This window comes from Monodelphis domestica, chromosome 4 (assembly GCF_027887165.1).
Source record: "Monodelphis domestica isolate mMonDom1 chromosome 4, mMonDom1.pri, whole genome shotgun sequence".
NCBI lineage: Eukaryota > Metazoa > Chordata > Mammalia > Didelphimorphia > Didelphidae > Monodelphis > Monodelphis domestica.
Genome location: NC_077230.1, coordinates 394,447,472 through 394,469,164, shown reverse-complemented (window position 1 = coordinate 394,469,164; position 21,693 = coordinate 394,447,472). Strand labels below are relative to the sequence as shown.

At 42.0% G+C, this 21,693-nt stretch overlaps 1 protein-coding gene across 11 annotated transcripts in view; it reads left to right on the top strand.

Moving 5' to 3' along the window:
- The window catches only part of FHAD1 (forkhead associated phosphopeptide binding domain 1), a 218,672-nt gene that overhangs the window by 42,496 nt on the left and 154,483 nt on the right, over window positions 1-21,693 (top strand). For 8 of the 11 annotated variants that reach the window (XR_008918130.1, XM_056825253.1, XM_056825258.1 and 5 more), the window contains 2 exons: window positions 17,246-17,471; window positions 20,684-20,761. Coding sequence is in view for 9 of the 11 variants with exons in the window: in XM_056825253.1 (XP_056681231.1) it covers window positions 17,246-17,471; window positions 20,684-20,761 (304 nt within the window). In the remaining 2 variants the exon portion in view is untranslated. Of the gene's footprint in view, window positions 1-17,245; window positions 17,472-20,683; window positions 20,762-21,693 lie in introns of those variants that run through there. The other 3 variants (XM_056825261.1, XM_056825255.1, XM_056825263.1) reach the window with 2 other exon arrangements.

Sequence of the window (21,693 nt, the reverse complement as noted above, 5' to 3'; positions counted from 1 at the left end):
CAGACCTGGGAGCCCTAAGAAATGATGTTTGGCATAACAGACAGGCTGTAAAGTCGGGATTGTGAATATCCTGAGAAGGGGCAAATTTTATTAGCAGTTGCTGGCCTACCTTTAGGAGGCCCTTGAGTGTCAACGTAACGATTATACAGATATATGAATCACATTCCTCTCTTAAAAAGAAATGGCGACTAGAAATAGGGAGGCAACAAAAGGAAGAGGTAGAGGAGCTGTTCCGTAAATGGGATCATCAGTCCATGGCGACCAATTCTCTATTGGTCAGTCAACAAGTTAAGAAGTGTTTATAAGTGCCTACTGTGTGCCACAGAAGCAAATAGAGAGGCGGTTCCTGGCCCTAAGGAACTTACATTCTTTTTTTTTTTAAACCCTTCCCTTCCCTCTTAGAATCAATACTATGTATTGGTTCTGAGGCAGAACAGTGGTAAAGACTAGGCAATGGGGGTCAAGTGACATGCCCAAGGTCACACAAGAGGTAGGGATTTTATTTTTAAACCCTTACCTTTCATCTTAGGATCAATACTGTGTTCTAAGGAAGAAGAGTGGTAAGGGCTAGGCAATGGAGGTCAAGTGACTTGCCCAGGGTCACACAGCTAGGAAGTATCTGAGGTCAAATTTGATCCCAGGACCACCTGTCTCTGGGCCTGAAGGAGCTTACATTCTAATAGAAAAGGAACAAGTATTTATTATATGCCTATTATGTGCCAGATAGACTCTGTGCCAGGAACTGGGGATAAAACATAAGCAAGTAGAAGTACCTTGCTCTCAAGGGACTAACATTCTAAGAAGAAAGGAACAAATGTTTTTTACAAGCCCACTTTGTGACAGCCCCCATGCTAAGTGCCTTATAAATAGTATCTGGTTGTTAAAAAGAAGAAGCCTGGGCAAAGCCGAGGTCAGCAGACATGCCCATTGGGTCTGAGACCCTGCGCCTTACAGACATTTAGATCAGAAATGAAAGGTCGGGACAAAAGTGCTGGGGTTTGGCAGGACCCTGCTGGCAGGGCTGCCCCCAGATGGGTCTTTTCTCCTTCCCCTCCCTCAAGCGCCACAAAAACGTCCGAATGGAACTGAAGCCACAGAGTAACGTCACAGCCTTGAGAGTGTGGGGCAATGGAAAGGGCAAAAACTATTCTTTCCAAGGAATGAACATCATTTGTATTACTAACACTCCCCACTTTCTCTGATTATTGTGCCTCATACAGTGATTCAGCTACTAACTGGGTCTCTAAATCGCGCAGTTACCACTTCACCCATGTTATAACCAGAGAAATGATTAGAAACCACTAAATCAAATTTCTTCTTAGAAGGAAGGAAGACTATGCAAGGGGGGGAGCTGAAAAGCGGGGCGAGAGGAGGAGCTGCGGGGAATATGGTATAGGGTGTCAAAGTCCAAAGAGGCAGAAGCAGTGCTGGCAAAGGGGAGAAAGATGGTGCTGTTGGCACTGGCACAAAATGAGACTGCGATAGGGGCTGGATCCAATCACAGGCACCGAATTTCAGAATTGGAAGGGATCCTCACAGCCTAGAAAAATCCCCTCCTTCATAACATACTCATTGAGGCTCATCTAGCATTTTCTCAAAAGCTTTCAGCAAAGGGGATCCATCCCATCTCAAGGCAACCCCTTCCCCTTTTGGCCAGCTTTTGTTTCTAGAAAGTTCTTCTCAAGATCAAGTCCAATTCGGTCTCTTTGTGACTTCTTCCTTCTTTTCTGTTTCTGCTTTCTGGGACTATACACAATCAGCCTAGTCCTTTTTCCACCTATGTAAGTACGAGCCGTTTTTATTAATCTCAGTGGGGATGGTGGGGCGTCCAGGGAAGACTGGCCCCTCTGGTTTGTGGGATGGCTGAACCCTTCTCAGGGCTGCTCATCCACCTTCAGTGTCTACCTTCACCCGATTCTCACCTGTGGTTCCAAGAAGGTATAGCATGCACAGCAGCCACATCCCAACACAACCAGCTTGGCAGAGGGGCTAAATCGGGCTGAGGGTAACTGATAAGTTTCAAAGCTTGTGAGTTACCCCAAGCATGTGAAGGCTTCCTCTAGTGTAATGGGCGGATGAGAACAATTTGTTCCAACGGCCATGAAACTGACCATGGAGTGCTTAGAGCAAGGTCAGACCTGGAAGGTGCCAAGGTCATCCACTGCATCCTTAGTCCTCTTGGCCTTTGACTTGCCACCAGACTTCAATGACTCTGGAAGAGAGCTGGAAGTGGATGACTTTGTGGAATTCTGCTTCACTGATAACCAATTCACAAACGAGTCAAAAAACCAACCCAGGATGTCACTGGCCCTCTTGGAAAATGATTGAACAACAAGAATTGTCATTAGTGCTTGTAATAGTCAAAAGACCTTTGTATGACATGGACCTTTCACCATCCTGGTTACCTGTCTCTAAAGATGCTCTAGCTCAACAATCAGTGGCCTTTCTTTGCTGTGGTACCCAGAACTAACTAAACCCAGAGTTGTAGATAAGGTGTAAGAAGGGCAGAGGACAAAGGGACTCTCACTTTCTACTTCCTGAAAGCTGAGACTCTTTTATTTAAAAAAAAATCCTTATTTTCAGTCTTTGAATTGATAACTAAGTATTGGTTCTAAGGCAGAAGAGCAGTAAAGGCTAGACAATTGAAGTTAAGTGACTTGCTCAGGGTCACACAGTTAAGAAGGTTATATTTGAACCTAGGACCTCCTAACTCCAGGCTCTGCTCTCTATCAGGAAGCCACCTACAGGGCAGCTGGGTGGCTCAGTGGATTTTGAGAATCCTAGAGATGGGAGGTCCTAGGTTCAAATTTGACCTCAGACACTTCCCAGTTGTGTGACCCTGGGCAAGTCACTTGACCCCCATTGCCTAGCCCTTACCAATTTTTTTCTGCCTTGGAACCAATACACAGTATTGATTCCAAGACAGAAGGTAAAAGTTAAAAAAAAAAAAGGAGAAGCCACCTAGCTGAGACTTTTTTTTATTATGCAAAATACACTTCCATATTGGTCATTGTTGTAAGAGCAACCAAAACCAAAACCCCCCAAATTAAAATCGTAAATACACTGAAGTGAAAGATAGTCTGCTTTGTTCAGCATTCATCCAACTCCAACAGTTCTTTCTCTGGAGGTGGATAGCATTCCCCATCATAAGTCTTTCAGGTGGTCCCAGATCAATAGACTGCTGAAAATAGTCAAGTTTTCATAGTAGTACAATATTGCTGTTATGGTGTACAATGTCCTACTGATTCTGCTTATTTCACTCCGCATCAGTTCATGCAGCTCTTTCCAGCTTGTTCTGAAATCATCTTGCTTATCATTTCTTATAGCACAATAGTGTTCAATCACCATCACATACCACATTTTGTTCAACCACTCCCCAATTGATAGACATCCCTTCAATTTCCAATTCTTTGCCACCACAAAAAGAGCAACTATAAATCTTTTTGTACACATAGGTCCTTTCCCCTTTTTAATGATCTCTTTGGGATACAAACCCTTGGTGGTATTATAGGATCAAAGGGTATGCACAGTTTTATAGCCCTTTGGATATAGTTCCAAATTACCCTCCAGAATGGTTGGATCAGTTAACAACTCCACCAATAATGCATTAGTGTCTCAATTTTGCCACATCCCCTCCAACATTTATCACTTTCCTTGATTGTCACATTGGCCAATCTGATAGGTGTGAGGTGGTACCTTGACTTTATTTTAATTTACATTTCTCTAATCGAGGGATTTAGAACATTTTTTCATGTGATTATTGATTGCTTTGATTTCTTCATCTGAAAATTGCTTGTTCATACCCTTTGACCATTTGACTGAGATTTTCCCAATGCGCCTGAGAACATATGAGGTCTTTGGGCCTCCATATCGCACAGTTGGTTCATCTTCATCTTTTGTGTATGTGTGTAATTTTATTATTTTTCATTTTAACAATAAATCTCCATGTAAGTTTTCTGAAGTTATGTGATCCAAATTGTCTCCCTCCTCTCTTCCCTCCCTGCTCCTGGGACTGGCAAGCAGTTCAGTCTGGGTTATACATGTTATACAAAACATTTTCATATTATTCATTTTTGTAAGAGAATAATCTAATGGAACCAAAACCCCAAAACATATACCCAATGCATTCTTACTCCCACAGTTCCTTGTCGTAAGTCCCTCAGAAGCCTCATTTTCATCTTGAAGTCCAGTAAAACTCCAGATCTTGCTCAGATGGGCTCTGTCTATCCTTTTCTCCCCAACCCTTCTCTTGTACTTGTGAAATGCATTTTTAAATTCATGTGTAAGACCACATTTTTCCCTCTTAAATTTTATCTTAGTAGATCCACTTTATTAAGGCCTTCATGAAATCTTGGCTCTGCCATTCTAGGTTTGCATCATTTGTCATCTATGTCTTCATCCAAAGCACTGATAAAAATAATTTAAAACAGAGAATGGGTGCAGATCCCTAGGGCTCTCCCCTGGAGACCTTTTAAGTAGATGGCTATTTTTGAAAATTTGTCCCATCAATTAGTTCAGAATCAACCTAATTGTTGTTATTCGTTTGGTTTTTAGTCATGACCCCATTTGATATTTTCTTGACAAAGATAATGGAAATATTTGTCATTTCCTTCTCCAGCTCATTTTACAGATGAGGAAACTGAGGCAAACAGGGCAAAGTGACTTGTTCAAGGTCACACAGCTAAGAAGTGTCTGAAACCAGATTTGGACTCAGGAAGATGAGTTTACCTGACTCCAAGCCCAGTACTCTATCCACTGGGCCACCTAGCTGCCTCTATAATTGAATTTACTATCATCTAATTTACATCAATTGATAAATTATGCAACCAATAAACTAAATCAAATGCCTCTGTTCTTGAGAGACAACCAGAGCTTTAGGAGAAAAAAATTATACCTATTTTGGTCTTTTATATTAATAAAATTAAATATAATCAATTCAGCAATTTATATCAAATAAATATGCTATGAGATCAGCGTTTGAAAGTCCTTGGAACAGAATGTCAGAGCTGGAGCACATTAATAATAATAATGGCATTTATATAGTGTTTTAAGGTTTCCAAAGTACTTTATCAATATCATTTCATGTTATCTATATTGTTTGTCTATTTATTTGAAAAACAGAATCTCAGAACTGGGAGATGATCTATCCCAGGGGTTCTCGATGGTTTTTGCGCTCTTTTGGCAGGCCGGGGAAGCCCGTGGACCCCTTCTCAAAATCATATTTTTGCATACTTGTAGGAAATGCTACATTTCAAATGAAGGTCAAGGCAGTATTTTTTTCCCTCTCCAACTTCATGGGATCTAGCCCTGGAACCCTAGTTCAAGAATGCCCAGTCTAGGCTCATTGTTTCTCTCTAACTTAAGAGAAAACCGAGGAGGGGGGTCCCAAAAGAGATCAAGATTGTACAGAGCCAGGGCTAGGGGCTGCAGGGTCTCCTGACTCCCAGGCTAGTGTCCAATGCAGTAACCTCTCCTTTTTCTTTTCCTCGTGACCCGAACTGGGCTATCAAGACAAAGCTCCAGATGGAACATGGGGACAAGAACTGACCCAATTAGCAGGATGCCCTTATCAAACCCTGATTTGCTGGCCTGTCTCCTTTCCCCAGGAGCACTCAGCCCCTTATTTTCTCTAGAGGGCAGTGTGGCTGCGGTGCTCAGGGAGGGGGTGCCAGCATCAGCATCAGAGAAGGCCACGGCTCTTTCTGACCTCCTCTCAATTATATATGCCAGGGAGGTTGGAGGAAGCCAGGACGGAATCTTCACAGATGGTCAGTAACCGTTAGGCGTGCTCTGACTTTCAGCCTTTACCACTCTGTGGCCAGAGCTGCTTGACTAGAATTGGTGGCACAGATCTTGGGCACCCAGAATTAACCAACTCGCCTCTCTGCTTGCTCTGGGCTAACAGGCCCTAAACCACAGTAAAATGACAGCAAAGGAAATGAGGAATGAAAAAGAGATGGTCTGGATATCGATTGAGCTGAATCATCCAATATGGATTCCTTCTCTTTCTCTTCTTCCTCCCTTCTTCCTTCCCCTTCATCATACTCTCCCCCTGCCTCCACTTTCCCTCTCTTCTGTCTTCCTCTCTTCCCTTCTCTCATTCCTCTCCTCTCTTGCTGCCTTATTCTCTTCTCTCTCCCCATCACCTTCTTTCTCTTCCCCTTCTTCCTCCCCATGTTCTTCCTGCTCCTTGCATTTCTTCCTTCTTTCTCCCCTCCCTCATTCCTCTACTATCACCCTCCTTTCTTCTCTCTTCCCATCACCTTTTTTCTCTTCCCCCTTCTACATACTCCTTCCCTCCCTCTTCTTCCCTTTCTCCTTCCTCTCCTTCTCTATCTCAATACTCTCCTGCCACTCTCTTCTCTCTCCCCATCACTTTCTTTCTCTTCCCCTTCTTCCTCCCCACATTCTTCCTGCTCCTTCCATTTCTTCCTTCCTTCTCCCCTCCCTCATTCCTCTACTATCACCCTCCTTTCTTCTCTTACCATCACCTTTTTTCTCTTCCCCCTTCTACATACTCCTTCCCTCCCTCCACTTCCCTTTCTCCTTCCTCTCCTCCTCCTCCTCTATCTCAATACTCTCTCTCTTCTCTCTCCCCCCATCACTCTCCTTCTCTGCCTCTTTTCTCCCTTCTGTCCCACTCCTCACCTGATTCTGTAACCTAGATATTGGCTGCCCCCAGAACCACTTGTGTTTATTATCCCTATATTCTAGAATCTGGGACTCGGTGAAAGAAGATGATTTATTGCTAGCAAGTGTCAGAGCCAGGCTTGGAACCCAGGTCTCCTGACGAGAGTATAACTATTTTCAAGAATGTGAATGGCCGTCGTGGGGAAAAGGGATCAGATTTGTTCTGCTGGGATCTGAATGACGTTGTTGTTGTTGTTATTCAGTCATTTTCAGTCATGTCATACTCTTTGTGACCCTGTTCAGAGTTTTCTTGGCAGAGATACTGGAGAGCTTATTTCCTTTTCTAGCTTATTTGACAGAGGAGAAAATTGAGGCAATAGGGTTAAGTGACTTGTCCAGGGTCATATAGCTAGGAAATGTCTGAGGTCAGATTTGAACTGTGCCCCCTAGCAGCCCCATAGAGGACATAACCAGGAGCATTTGCTGGAAGCTAGGAAGAGTCAAATGGAGACTCGATGGTAGAAGAACTTCCTAGTTATCAGAGCTGTCCCAAAGGAGCAGGAATGAGCTGCCTCTGGAGGTAGTGAGTGTCCATCCCTAGAAGCCTTTTTGGCTTAATTTTGAACCACCACTTACCAGCTGTGTTGCAGGGGCTTCTCCTTCAGGCACAGACTGGATGAGATGGTCTCTTCCAACTATGATTCCCTGATTCTTACCCTCTGACTCCCAATTCAATGCTCTCTGTCATACTTGGGACAGATAGGTGGAGCCGTAATGCACAGACCTCTGAGTTTAGAGTCAAGGAGATCTGAGTTCAAATCCAACCTTAGATACTTACTAGCTGTGTGACCTTAGGCAAGTCATTTAATCTCTGCTTCAGTTTCCTCAGCTGTTAAGAGGAGATAAAAGTAAAAGCACCTATCTCCCAAGGTTGTTGTAAGAATCAAATAAGGTAATAATTGTCAAGTGCTTAGCACTGTGCTTGACAGATAATAAATGCTATAAAAATGTTTGCTATTTTGATTATTATTACTTCACACTCCCTCTTGTTCCCTTGGGCCCTTGGTTATTCCCTTTCTACCTTCCCCGGAACCTTACTACCTCGATCATTATTTAATCCTCCTTTCTGTAAGAAGCCTTTTCTAATGATGCTTAATGCTGATGCCTTCCCTTGGAAATTATCTCCAATTTATCCTAGATATGTCTTGGCAGTACATGGGTATTTGCATGTTGTCTCCCCGATTACAATATGGGACTAGTTTTTGCCTTGCATTTTGTATTCCCTGCACTTAGCATAGTGCCTGGCACATAGTAGGTACAAAATAAATGAATGCCAGCTTGACTATACTCATTTATTATCTCTCCCTTCGAGGAGGGGAAGCAAAATCCTCTGAACAAAAGTGCCCCAGTCAAGCCAAAGAAATCTCATGTTGGCACGTCCAGAAATGTGTTTCTCGTTCTTCATTTTAAATCCATCAGCTCTCTGGTGTGAGGTGGGGAGCAGGCTTCATCTGGTTTATCACTGTAATATTCTAAAGCCTTACAGAGTCAAGCAAACATTCATCTTCTTTTCTTTTAAGCTCTGTCCATCCTGTTTGTGCCATCTTCTTTCTCTCTTTCATTTCACTGTAAGATTTCTAAACATCTCCTCCATACCTTGAGCCTCTCAGTCAGGTAATTAACAAATATTTTAAAATACCTACTATGTGTCATCACTCTGCTGGGCGTAGGAGTTATAAATACAATGAATGAAACAGTCCCTATTCTTAAGAAGCTTATGTCATTAAAGGGGAAACTATAGCATGTTGTAGATTAAATATGAACAGATGAACCCAGGGAAGGGAGGGACTAGTAGGGGAGGAGGAGAAAGTGGTACTGCAGCTGTACTGTGAAGGAAGAAAGGCAATCTAAGAGGCAGAGGCAAGGAGAGGGCATTCCAGGGCAAAGGCCAGCAGTGGAATGCCACGTGAAAGGAGAAGGGAGAAGGGCCCTTTGGCTGGTTCCGAGAGCGTGCAAAAGGGAGGCAGGGAATGCTCTGCATGTCTCCTTGCCTGTTGCCCAACTTTAGCTCCCAGCTCTCTTTTCAGTACATCATCATGGCTTCTTACATAGATTCTAGCTTTGGAGTAAGTGAGAGAACCCTGTTCCAGAGCCTGACAAAACTCATAGAGCTCCTGGGCAAATGGTATTCTATATTCTGAAATCTCTTACTTTGGACATCCTGTGTTACAAGACCTCTGCCAGGGCAGACTTTCCGTTCTTTGGTGACTCTTAGTTTTAATATCCTAATTAATATGTTCTGGCTTTATATGTTCTAAGAGCCTTTCCAGTTTTGATAGTCTCTTCTCCCAGGTCCCTCCTAGCTTTAATGTTCTAACAGCCCTCCCAGTTCTGACATCTGGTGTTCTAAGGGCCCTCCCAGCTTTAATTCTAGGATCCTTTCTTGATCTAATGTATTCAGAGGTCCCCTCTAGCTCTAAATTCTCTGGCATCTGACCTGAATTCATTATTATCTTTCTAGGGTTTTGTGAAGATCAAAGGAGATAATGGATGTAAAACATTTTGCAAAACTTTTTTTGGAATTATAAAATGTTAAATATTGTTATTATTACCCCATAACTCTTGTTCAAGGCAGCTAGGTGGCTGCTATGGATGGAGTGCTGAACCTGAAGATACTTCCTTTGCTGTATGACTCTGAGGAAGTAAGTTATCCTCTGTCTGACTCAGTTTCCTGAATTGTAAAATGGGGATAATAATAGTACTGACCTCCCAGGATTGTTGTGAGGTTCAAATGAGACAATATTTATAAGGCCCTTTGAAAACCCCTTAAAGTGCTGTGGGAATGCTATTATTAGATCATGTTTTGAAAATACTATTTTTTTTAAACCCTTACCTTCCATCATGGAGTCAATAAGGCAGAAGAGTGGTAAGGGCTAGGCAATGGGGGTCAAGTGACTTGCCCAGGGTCACACAGCTGGGAAGTGTCTGAGGCCAGATTTGAACCTAGGACCTCCCATCTCTAGGCTGGCTCTCAATCCACTTAGCTACCCAGCTGCCCCCAAAAATACTATTTAAAAAAAAAAAAACTTTCCCAGAGAAGAGCCCATCTCTTAATGCAAATCACTATTGGGTTGCTTGGGTTACAGAGATGTAAATGACTTGCCTAAAGTCATACATTCAGTTTATGTCAGAGGCACAACTTGAACTTGTGACTTCCCACCTCCAAGTCTGATTTTCTATTTAGGGGTATGCTGGCAAATGTTTAACTAGTTCTCCGGGAGAAAAATGTACACTTAACACACTTTCAGGTTCTATCTACATTACTGACATTTTCCCTATGATTTTCTGAAGTCTAGAGATCTACAAAACAATAAATAAATCAAGCCCTGATTTGTAGAGTTTGCTGATTTCTGAAATGTAAATGCTTACCCTGAAAATTTAACCATCAGCTTTCCAGAGCCAAGTGGAGCTAGCTCCAGCCCACTCCTGCTCTCAGTCCACAGTGCCACACTGCCTATATTGAAAATAACACATGAAGTAATAAGTACAAATTCAACTGAGCAAGAGCAAGCGGAGGAGAGAACATTTATTATTCTGTCATAGGCTGCTGAAATAGCTTGTTGTGTTCAATTGTTTTTAACAACCTTTAAATTTTAGGGCTATGAGACAAAACCCAGGCTGCCCCTCCCCAGTCTCTCTTTCAAATTGAGAAAGACAACCTAAGCCATTACAGTCCAAGTGCACTATCGTGTTTCAGTCCCTGTTTGAGAGAGGCTGAAATTGGCTACAATCATTAAGTATGCTCAGCACTGTGGCTGGTGTTGATTAGCATGGAGGGGTTTGATTTCAAGAAAATTCCACACTAATTTCAAGAAAAGGGTCACACAAGGAAAACCACTTCTCAGCAGCCCAGTCTCACTGGGTGGCTGTACAAAGCTTATAGCAGAGGGTTTTCAATCATGTCTGAGTACTCCTGACCCCATTTGAAGTTTTCTTGGCAAAGATGCTGGAGTGCTTTTGCTATGTCCTTCTCCCATTCATTTTACAGATGAGGAAACTGAGGCAAACAGGGTGAAGTAACTTTTGCCCCATTTGAGGTTTTCTTGGCAAAGATACTAGAGTGGTTTTGCCACTTCCTTCTCCCGTTCATTTTATAGGTGAGGAAACTGAGGCAAACAGGGTGAAGTAACTTTTGTCCCATTTGAGGTTTTCTTGGCAAAGATACTAGAGTGGTTTTGCCACTTCCTTCTCCTGTTCATTTTATAGGTGAGGAAACTGAGGCAAACAGGGTGAAGTAACTTTTGCCCCATTTGAGGTTTTCTTGGCAAAGATACTAGAGTGGTTTTGCCACTTCCTTCTCCCGTTCATTTTATAGGTGAGGAAACTGAGGCAAACAGGGTGAAGTAACTTTTGCCCCATTTGAGGTTTTCTTGGCAAAGATACTAGAGTGGTTTTGCCACTTCCTTCTCCCATTCATTTTACAGATGAGGAAACTAAGGCAAACAGGGTGAAGTAACTTTTGCCCCATTTGAGGTTTTCTTGGCAAAGATACTAGAGTGGTTTTGCCACTTCCTTCTCCCGTTCATTTTATAGGTGAGGAAACTGAGGCAAACAGGGTGAAGTAACTTTTGCCCCATTTGAGGTTTTCTTGGCAAAGATACTAGAGTGGTTTTGCCACTTCCTTCTCCCATTCATTTTACAGATGAGGAAACTAAGGCAAACAGGGTGAAGTAACTTTTGCCCCATTTGAGGTTTTCTTGGCAAAGATACTAGAGTGGTTTTGCCACTTCCTTCTCCAGTTCATTTTACAGATGAGGAAACTGAGGCAAATAGAGTTCAATGATTTCCCAAGATCACCCAGCTGGGAAGTATCTGAGGTTGGATTGCATCTCAGGATGACGAGTCTTCCTGCCTCAGTACCTGGTGCTCTATGCAGTATGGCACCACCTAGCTGCCATATAGCAAATGGATAGTTGGGAGAATTATAGAGATTTTAGCGTGTGAAAAATTCTTCTTGTATTATATAATAAACACTCCCCCTTTGGTAGAATCAGTAGAATGCTTTTCTTATAACAAGTCTGCCTAGCAAGCTTTGTTAATAACTTGCTTTTTTAGTCACGACCTGTGATTTTACCGATGTGAGAACGTCCTAGTATGGAAATGCATCTTCACAGGCACAGCTCAGGCACTCTTCTGTAACTTAGAGGCTTAGTGAGGCTAAGTGACTTGACTGTGATCACACAGCTGAGTCAGAAGCAGGACTTGCACAAAGGTCTTGCTGACTCTCACCACCATTTTACATCTGAGGGTGTGGTGTGGGCATGGAGAAATAACCCAACAAAAGTCACGCTCAACTTTTAATCCCCACAACCTGGGTTCAGATGTGGATCTGCTGATTTTCACTTGCTCTGATCATCTCTGCTAGCTGCTGCCCTATATCTAGCTTCTCTTTTGTGGCTTGAGGTGGCACCTCTGACTTTCTTTCCTTTTACACTTTTCTAAACCTGTTGGATTCTGGCTTCCAACCTCATCATCCAACGATTCTTTCCAAAATGACTCACAATCTTTGAATGGCCAGATTTAGTGGTCTCTACTCAATTCTCCCCCTTCTAGATCTTTCTATACTTTTCACACTGTTGAGCATCCTTTTCTCCTAAATGTTCTCTTTTTTCCTGAGTTTTTGTGCCACCTGTGCCATCCTGTTTCTCCTCTTACTTCCCTGATGGTTCCTTCTCCATCTCCTTTGCTGCATCTTTATCCAAGTCATGGCCACTAATGTTTAGTATTCCCAAGGCTCTACCCTTGACCCTACTTTCTTTTTCCTTTATATACTACCTTTCTTGATGATCTCATGGGTTTTTGTGAGTTCCATTTTCATCTCTTTACAGATGATTCCCAAATCTGTTTTTTCCAGTCCTAATCTCTCCTGAATGCCAGTCTCATATCTCTGTTCATGATTGTTCATTTCCATTTGTACATCCAGTAGACATCTCAAAATCAATATGTCTAAAACTTAGGGGCAACTGAGTAGCTCAGTGGAGTGAGAGCCAGGCCTAGAGATGGAAGGTCCTAGGTTCAAATCTGGCCTCAAACACTTCCCAGCTGTGTGACCCTGGACAAGTCACTTGACCCCCATTGTCTAGCCCTTACCACTATTCTGCCTTGGAACCAATATACAGTATTGATTTCAAGACACAATGTAAGGGTTTTTTTTAAAAAGACATGTCCAAAACACATCTCATTTGCTCTCCAATCTTCCAAACTTCCCTCTTGTTTTGAGGGTGTTATACTAGGATTTTAGGAAGGGAAAACACATTTTTCAGTCTTTATCTTTCCTTGATACAGAGGATACCACCATCCTTCGACCACCTACTTTTACACCATCAGTAGTGTCCTTCAGTCCTCAATCTCATCCATTCCATATATCCAATCAGTTGCCAGATGTTTTCTTCTCTATCTCTGTGTCTTTAACATATGTCCCTTTTTCTCAGCTTATAAAGGTCCTTATCACATATCTCTTAGACTCTTATAATTGGTTGCAATTAGACTCCTAATAGGTCTCCCTGACTCAGGGACACACACACACATACATACACACTGATATATTCTCTGCACAGCTGCCAAAGTGACTTTCCTAAAGTGTAGATTTGGCCATGTTACTCCCTGACTCAAGAAATATCATTGGCTCCCTATCTCCTATAGGATCAAGAACAAACTCATATATGTCATATTAAGCTCATGCAATCTGGTCCCTTCTCTTGCCTTTCCCTGTTGTCAGCTTTGCTCTGTCCTTCCCTTCCCCAGCTCCTAATGCTTTCCCCTCTCAAATACCCTTCTATCTACTTTGTATTTAGCTTATATGAACCCATCAGAATTTAAAATTTAGGTTTTTATGCTAATATGAAAGTTCTAAAGTAATATTGTGATTGCCAATTCAAAAATATTATAGCTTAAGTCAAAATGAGTTTTAGCAACTTTATTTACAAAGAAGTTGAAAGACTAAAAGTAGAAAAATGTAGATAAAGACACAGATTCTAATAAGCCTACCAGCCCTTCTCCTGAGAAGTCAGGCTCAGCCCCAGCAGGACTTCCCCAAGACTCTGTCTCCATGTGGATTTTCCTGGTAATCCTCATCCAAAAGTCTTGGCATTGTCTTCAGCCAAGGTTCCACCAATGCAGCCTCCTCCAAAGCCAAGGCAGGAATCTCTGGAACCAATTTCTCCAAAAGCCAGGAAAGGAAAGCCAGTTACTCCCCACCAAAGCCAACACAGGATCCTGGGGGAAAGTCTCCTCCTCCAGTCTGGCTCACCAATGCAGTGAGAATCAAAGACAGAACTCCAAAGGCAAAGAAGTTCAAAGAAGAAGATCCTTGGGCAGGAAATTCAGGACTTTTTATAGTCCTTTTTCCACATCACTTCCTGTCCCTTCCCCACTTTACAGGAACCAATTACAGCCTTTCATTTTACCTAGCACTGCCCAGGGGTGGGGCAGTGGCCTCTGCAGTTGTCACTCACTCTAGCAAGTGACTTGTGAACTCTCTTAGTGTCAAGTAGGGTACTTAAGTTCTTGATTTAATTAGCTAAAAATAGGCAAGGGGAGAGTTAATCCTATCTTCACACTAATTATTTATGTGTTGTCTCCCCATTAGAATGTAAACTCCTTGAAGACAGGGGCTCTTTTTGTATTCCTAACACAGCACAGTTCCTGGTGCATAAGAAGTGCTTTAAAATATTTGTTGATAAGCGTATTCTTTGACCCAGTAATGCCACTACTATATCCCAATGAGATTTTTAAAAGGACCTATCCATACAAAAACATTCATAGCAGCTCTTTTTGTGGTGGCAAAGAACTGGAAATTAAAGGGATGCCTATCAGTTAGGGGGATGGCTGAATAAGTTGTGATATCTGATTATGATGAAATGCTATTGTGCTATAAGAAATGACAAGCAGGATGGTTTCAGCAAAACCTGGAAAGACTTAGATGAACAGATGCAAAGTGAAGTGAGCAGAACCAGGAGAATATTGTAAATAGTAATAACAGTATTATGTGGTGATCAACTGCGCATGGCTTAGCTATTCCTAGCAATACAATGATCAAAGATGATCCAAAGGTCTTATAATGAAAAAATGCTATCCACCTCCAAAAAAAGAATCAATGGAGTTTGAATGCAGATTGAAATATGGTTGGTTGGTTTGTTTGTTTGTTTTTAAACTTTATTTTTCTCAGGGGGGGTTGGTCTGTTTTCTTTTGAAAAATGCCTAATATGAAAGTATGTTTTGCATGACTGCAATGTATAATCTATGTCAAATTGATTGCCTTCTCAAAGAGGAAGGAAGAGAGGGAGTTGTTGAATTCTTCAGTCATGTCTTATTCGTGACCTCATGGACTATAGCACACCAGACCCTTCTATCCTCCCCATCTTCTGAAGTCTCTCCAAGTTCATGCTTATTGAGTGTTTCCATGACACTCTCTATCCATCTCATCCTCTGACATCCCCTTTTCCTTTTGCCTTCAAACTTTCCCAACATCAGGGTCCATTCCAATGAATCATCTCTTCTCATTATGTAGCCAAAGTATTTAAGTTTCCAGCTTCAGTATTTGACCTTCCAATGAATAATCTGAATTAATTTCTTTACATATTGACTGATTTGCTTTCCTTGCTGTCCAAGGGATTCTCAAACATCTCCAGCATCACAATTTGAAAGGGTCAGTTCAGCAGCACTCAAGCTTTTCTGGTGGTCCAACCCTCACAGCCATATATCATTGGTGGAAAAACCCACAGCTTTGGCTATAGGACCTTTGTTAGCAAGGGGGATCTCTCTGCTTTTTAGCATACTGACCAGATCCGCCATGGCTTTCCTTCAAAGAACTAGCGTTTTTTGTTTGTGTGTTTGTTTTTGGTTTTGATTTCATGGCTGCAGTTGCTGCCTACATTGATCTTTGAACTCACAAATATAAAATCTGACTCTGTTTCCACTTCTTCTCTCTCTATGTGCCAGAAAGCGATGCTACCAGTTGCCATGATCTGGGTGGTTTTTGATAAGTTTTTAGCCAGCTTTTGCACTCTCCTCTTTTCACCCTCATCAAGAGGCTTCTTCATTCTTCTTCACTTTCTGCCATCAGAGAGAGAGAATTTAGAACTCAAAACTTTGAAAAGTGAATGTTAAAAATTATTTTTAAAATAATATTTTAGTAACCCCCAATTACATGGAAAAATAATTTTAACTTTAAAAAGTTTTTGAGTTCCAGATTCTCTCCCTCCTTAAATATTATTTTACATGTAACTGGAAAAAAATAAAATCTAAAAGTTAAAAGTATGTTTGTCGACTGGCTTTCTAATCTTTTTTTCATATCCTCTGCACGCTCTATAATCCATCTATATTGGCTGACCCTCCTATCTCTTTCCCTTTGTGTTGGCTGACTTCTCCTTGATGATTATTTTATATCTCCTTTGTTATATTTATATCTCCTTTCTTATATGTACTTATATACATACTTGATATTGCTAAGGTGTCAGTAGGTACAGACTGCTTGAGAGGACAGAGAATCTCAGCACTTAGCCCAGTGGCCATGTACATAGTAAGTGTTCAACGATGCCAAATTCCAACCACTTTCTTTTTTCATTTCATTTCTTTTTCTTCTATTTTTTTAAACCTTTACCTTCTGTTTTAGAAATGATACTAAGTATTGGTTCCAAAGCAGAACAGTAAGAGCTAGACAGTTGGGGTTAAGTGACTTGCCCAGGGTCACACAGCTAGGAAGTGTCTGAGGCCAGTTTTGAACCCACGTCCTCTTGACTCTAGGCCTGGGACTCTATCCCCTGAGCCACTCAGCTGTGCTCTCCCACCCCCACTCCCACTCCCATCCACTTTCCATTGCTTCTTAGATTATGAATTTACACACTACAGGTGCTGTAACTAGGGAACAATGGTAGCAAAGATAAAGCCAACTGGGGCCTGTGGGAGTCCATCATCCTTTGGTGGCCCCATATTAGCAGTGTCCCCTAATTCCCCCCATTTCCAGAACAGAGAAAGTGTCTTACCTGAAGCAAGACAAATAGCTAACATTGGAATTTGGCTCCCAACATCAAAGCGCATCGATCCTTCAAGAAGTGACCCCAGGGAAAGAAGATCTGAAATAAACCAAAAATAAGGGGAAATTGTAGCTTTGGCCACATCCTTATTTCAGCCCACTGAGATGGGCCACCACTAGCTTTTTCTAGGGGATTAACTACCTGACAAGAATGCCATTTAATAATAACAACAACAAGAATGGCTAACATTTCCATAGTACTTACAATGTGCCAGGGAGTGTGCTAAATACATGACAATTATTATCTCATTTGAGCCTTACAACAACACTGGGAAGTCGGTGCTATCATTATCCCCATTTTACAGAGGAGGAAATAGGCAGCAGAGGTTGTGACTTGCCTAGGGCCAGCACATAAGTGTATGAGGCTTGATTTGAACTCAGGTCTTCTTGTCTCCAGATCCACCACTTTGTCCACTGAGTCACATAGTTGCCTCATAGTATTCTGATATATGACAGATATGAAGAGACCACAGGACATTTCTCTGGTATCTGTAATAACCTTCTCTCTCATCCTTCCCACAGACCCACTATTCACCGGGGCCCAAGGTATTGGACCTAACCCCAGGCCATCACTCTACACAGTTCCCTTTTCTCCATACTCGGCCAATGAGTGCTCAACGAAGCTGGTCCCAAGAACTGATGGAAGGCACGCAACCTCGTCCGCCTCCGGAAAAGAGGCCATTTAGTGCTGGAGGGAGAAGGATGCTGGCTGTTTCTTCAGATCCAGTTAGCAGATCTATTAAACAAGGTATCTGACAGGCTTTTTATATTTTGTATAAAGACATTCACAGTCACTTTTGCTAGTTAATTTATAGAGGGCCACCCCAAAGTCTTAGTGGAGGAGCATGCAGTCATCGAAGGTTATAATTGCACTAAGGCTTTTGGGATCCCCCCTTTATTTGGGAGAGGGAGGTCATAGTGACAGATAGATTGGGGATCAGGTCTTGGATCCAGAGAGGCCTGATCGGTTTCTTGGCCTCCCTCTGACATAGGCACTGGCTGAGTGAACAGGGATATGTGGACACCACCTTTCAGTGCCCCAAATTTATATTTCAACTTTGCATCTTCTAATTGAAACCTAATCCTGATCTCGTTCCACAAGCCCCATCAGCTTTGACATTCTAGACTGAATTCCCTCCAAACCCTAACAATCCATGTTCTCAGTCAATTTTGACAATGTTGGAGGCTATATCCCTGTCCTGGCACTCTGATAAGCTACTTAACTCTCTTCTAATGTGTTTCCCAGGTCTCACATTCCCTGTTTTAAGAGCCTTTCCTAATGCTGACATTTTGGGTTCTAAGATCTCTCCCATCTTTGAAATTCTGTGTCCTAAGATCTCTCCCAGCTTTGACATTCTCTGTTCTAAGGTCTCTCCCAGCTTTGACATTCTCTGTTCTAAGGTCTCTCCCAGCTCTGACATTCTCTGTTCTAAGGGCTCTCCCAGCTCTGACATTCCCTGTTCTAAGATCTCTCCCAGCTCTGACATTCTCTGTTCTAAGTCTTCTCCCAGCTCTGCCATTCTGTGTTCTAAGAGTCCTCCCAGCTTTGACATTGAGTTCTTTTGTTTGTTTGTTTGTTTGTTTTTGTTTTTTCATTTTGAGTTCTAAGGTCCCTCCCAGCTCTGACATTGTAGGTTCTAAGATCTCTCCCAGCTCTAACATGCTGTGTTCTAAGATCTCTCTCTCCCAACTCTGACATTCTGGGTTCTAAGCTCTCTCCCAGCTCTGACATTCTGTGCTCTAAAGACTCTCCCAGCTCTGACATTCTCTATTCTAATGTCTCTCCTAGCCTGATATTCTTTGTTCTAAGGTATCTCCCAGATCTAACATTCTAGGTTCTAAGGTCTCTCCCAGCTCTGACATTCTCTGTTCTAATGTCTTTCCCAGCTCTGACATTCTCTGTTCTAAGATATCTCCCAGATCTGACATTCTATGTTCTAAGGGTTCTTCCCAGCTCTGACATTCCGGGTTCTTTTGTTTATTTGTTTGTTTGTTGTTTTTGTTTTTTTTTTTTCATTCTGGGTTCTAAGATCCCTCCCAATTCTGACATTGTGTGTTCTAAGGTCTCTCCCAGCTCTGACATTCTGGGTTCTAAGGGTTGTTCTAGTTCTGACATTCTCCATTCAAAGGGTTCTTCCATCTCTGACATTTTCTGTTCTAAGGTCTCTCCCAGCTCTGACATTCTGTTCTAAGTTTTCTCCCAACTCTAGCATTGTCAGTTTTACCCTTCCAGCTGTAGCATTCTCAGTTCTAAGAGCCCTTTCTAACTGACATTCTGTTTTCTAAGGTTCCTCCCAGGCCTGGCATTCCCTGTGCCTAGGGCCTCTTCCCAGTTGTGATGTTCTCTATTCTAAGGTCCTTTGCAGCCATGACATTCCATGTTCAATAATAAAAGTAAACCCTTTTCTTCCCCTTTTCTTTCCTGGTTATTATGGTGTGGAAGGAAAACCACCTACAATCTGCATTTTAATTAAAATGTCCTTCCAACACATTTTCTTTTTTTTTTTAATTTAAATTAATTTATTCAGTCAATTTAGAACATTTTTCCTTGGTTACAAGAATCATATTATCTCCCTCCCTCCCCTCCTCCACCCTTCCCATAACTGAAGCACAATTTCACTGAGTATTACATGTGTCCTTGATCAGAACCTATTTCCATGTTGTTGGTGTTTGCACGAGGATGTTCATTCACAGTCTACATCCCCAACCATATCCCCTCAACCCATGTATTCAAGCAGTTGTTTTTCTTCTGTGTTTGTACTCCCATAGTTTTTCCTTTGGGTGTGGCTAGTGTTCTTTCTCATAAATCCCTCCAAGTTGTTCAGGATCACTGCATTGCAAATAATGGAGAAGTTCATTACATTCAATTGTGCCACAGTGTATCAGTCTCTGTGTACAATGTTCCTTTCACTCTGCATCACTTCCTCGAGGTCATTCCAGTTCACATGGAATCCCTCCAGTTCATTATTCCTTTGAGCCCAATACTATTCCATCACCAACAGATACCACAATTTGTTCAGCCATTCCCCAGTCTTCCAACACATTTTCACTAGTGTGTAAGCATTTTGTTTGGAGACACTCTGCAGCTAGCATTTCCCCTTAAAGATAACTCTTGAACACAAGCAATTTCCATCTCCCATTTGACAGTTATTATGAAACAAAAGATAAAGATAAGAAATTCAGCAGCCAGGAAAATAGCCCAAATTACAGAGTTTTCAGGTAGACTTTCAGTTGAATTATTCACCAGAGGGAGCCACGATCATGTGGATGTCAGCAGGGCTTATGGGAAAGGCATGTTGAAATAGATAGACATGTCCTCTCTTGATCTGGTTCACGATAAACTAAGGAACATATTCATTCTCTGATTCACAAAAGGACCTTGATCTATGCACTGATTCTGACTTTGGGGTTCAGTCCCTATTTTGAGAAGCACTGGAGACTCAAAGGAGTTTAAGAATACCAGACCAAAAACACTGCTACATTTACCTCTTAATTTTCATAATACCACAGAGATCTTAATGTTGTAGGCTTCCCCACTGATCAGGATGGAGAGAGATGTAGGAGGGACAAAAGGAACAAAGATTGAAATGGCCCTGGAATCTGCCCCAACCAGGAACTGATGAAGGAACAAGTGAGGAAAGGAACAGACTGAAAAAGGAACATGCTGGTCAGAAGGCAAACAAGAACAGAAAGAGCATTATGGGGCATTTTTTATTTGTGATATAGATGATTGACATTGACAGAAATTCCTTTAGAAATTCTTGTATTGGTCCTTGGTTCAAATCTGGCCTCAGACACTTCCTAACTGTGTGACCCTGGGCAAGTCACTTAACCCCCATTGCCTAGCCCTTACCACTCTTCTGCCTTGGAACCAACACACAGTATTTATTCTAAGACAGAAGGTAAGGGGTTTTGGTTTTGTTTTTTGTTTTTTTTTAAAGGTTTTGCATTGTACCCTAGGTCTATTAGATCCTCTCCTTCTGGTGACACCATTCAAGAAAAAACGACAGGAGAGCTGCCATGAAGGGAAGATCAAGGGTATTAAAAATATTCAAAATATTAGAATTAGAAGGATCTTCAGACGTCAACCAATCCTGCCAGTATTGTCTTCAGGAATGTCATCTATGATATTCATTCATTTATTTGTTTGCGGTTTTTTGGTTTTTTTGTTTGTTTTAAACCCTCACCTTCCACCTTGGAGTCAATACTGTGTATTGGCTCCAAGGCAGAAGAGCGGTAAGGGCTAGGCAATGGGGGTCAAGTGACTTGCCCGAGGTCACCCAGCTAGGAAGTGTCTGAGGCCAGATTTGAACCCAGGACCTCCTGTCTCTAGGCCTGGCTCTCAATCCACTGAGCCACCCAGCTGCCCCCTCATTCATTTATTTATAACCCAAGGTTCAAGCCCAGAGCATTTGATAAAGAATCTCCTCATTAGGGGCAGCTTGGTGACTTAGTGGATTAAGAGTTGGACCTAGAGATAGGAAGTCCTGGGTTCAAATTTGCCCTCAGACTCTTCCTAGCTGTGTAACCCTGGTCAAGTCACTTAACCCCAATTGTATCTCCCTTATTGCTCTTCTGCCTTGGAATCAATATTTAGTATCAATTCTAAGATAGTAAGGTTTTTTAATAATGATAATAATAATAGTAATCTTCATTTGGTAGAAAGAATAATTAATCTCTGGGTAGAATTGGCAAGAGAACTTTGTAGAGGGGAGAAACCTTTCTTCCTGGCTTTAAGATCTGGCCTCTGACACTTTTTTGCTGTGTGACCCTGAGCAAGTCACTTAATCGCCATTTCCTAGCCGTTAGCAAGCCCTTAGCCTTAGAACTGATCTTTAGTATTGATTCTAAGACAGAAGGCAAAGGTTTTTAAAAAATAACAAGTCTTTTCATTTGGTGGAAAGAATCATTAGTTACTATTGGTGAGAGAACTTTGTAGAGGGGAGACATTTTTATCTTCCAGCTAGGAG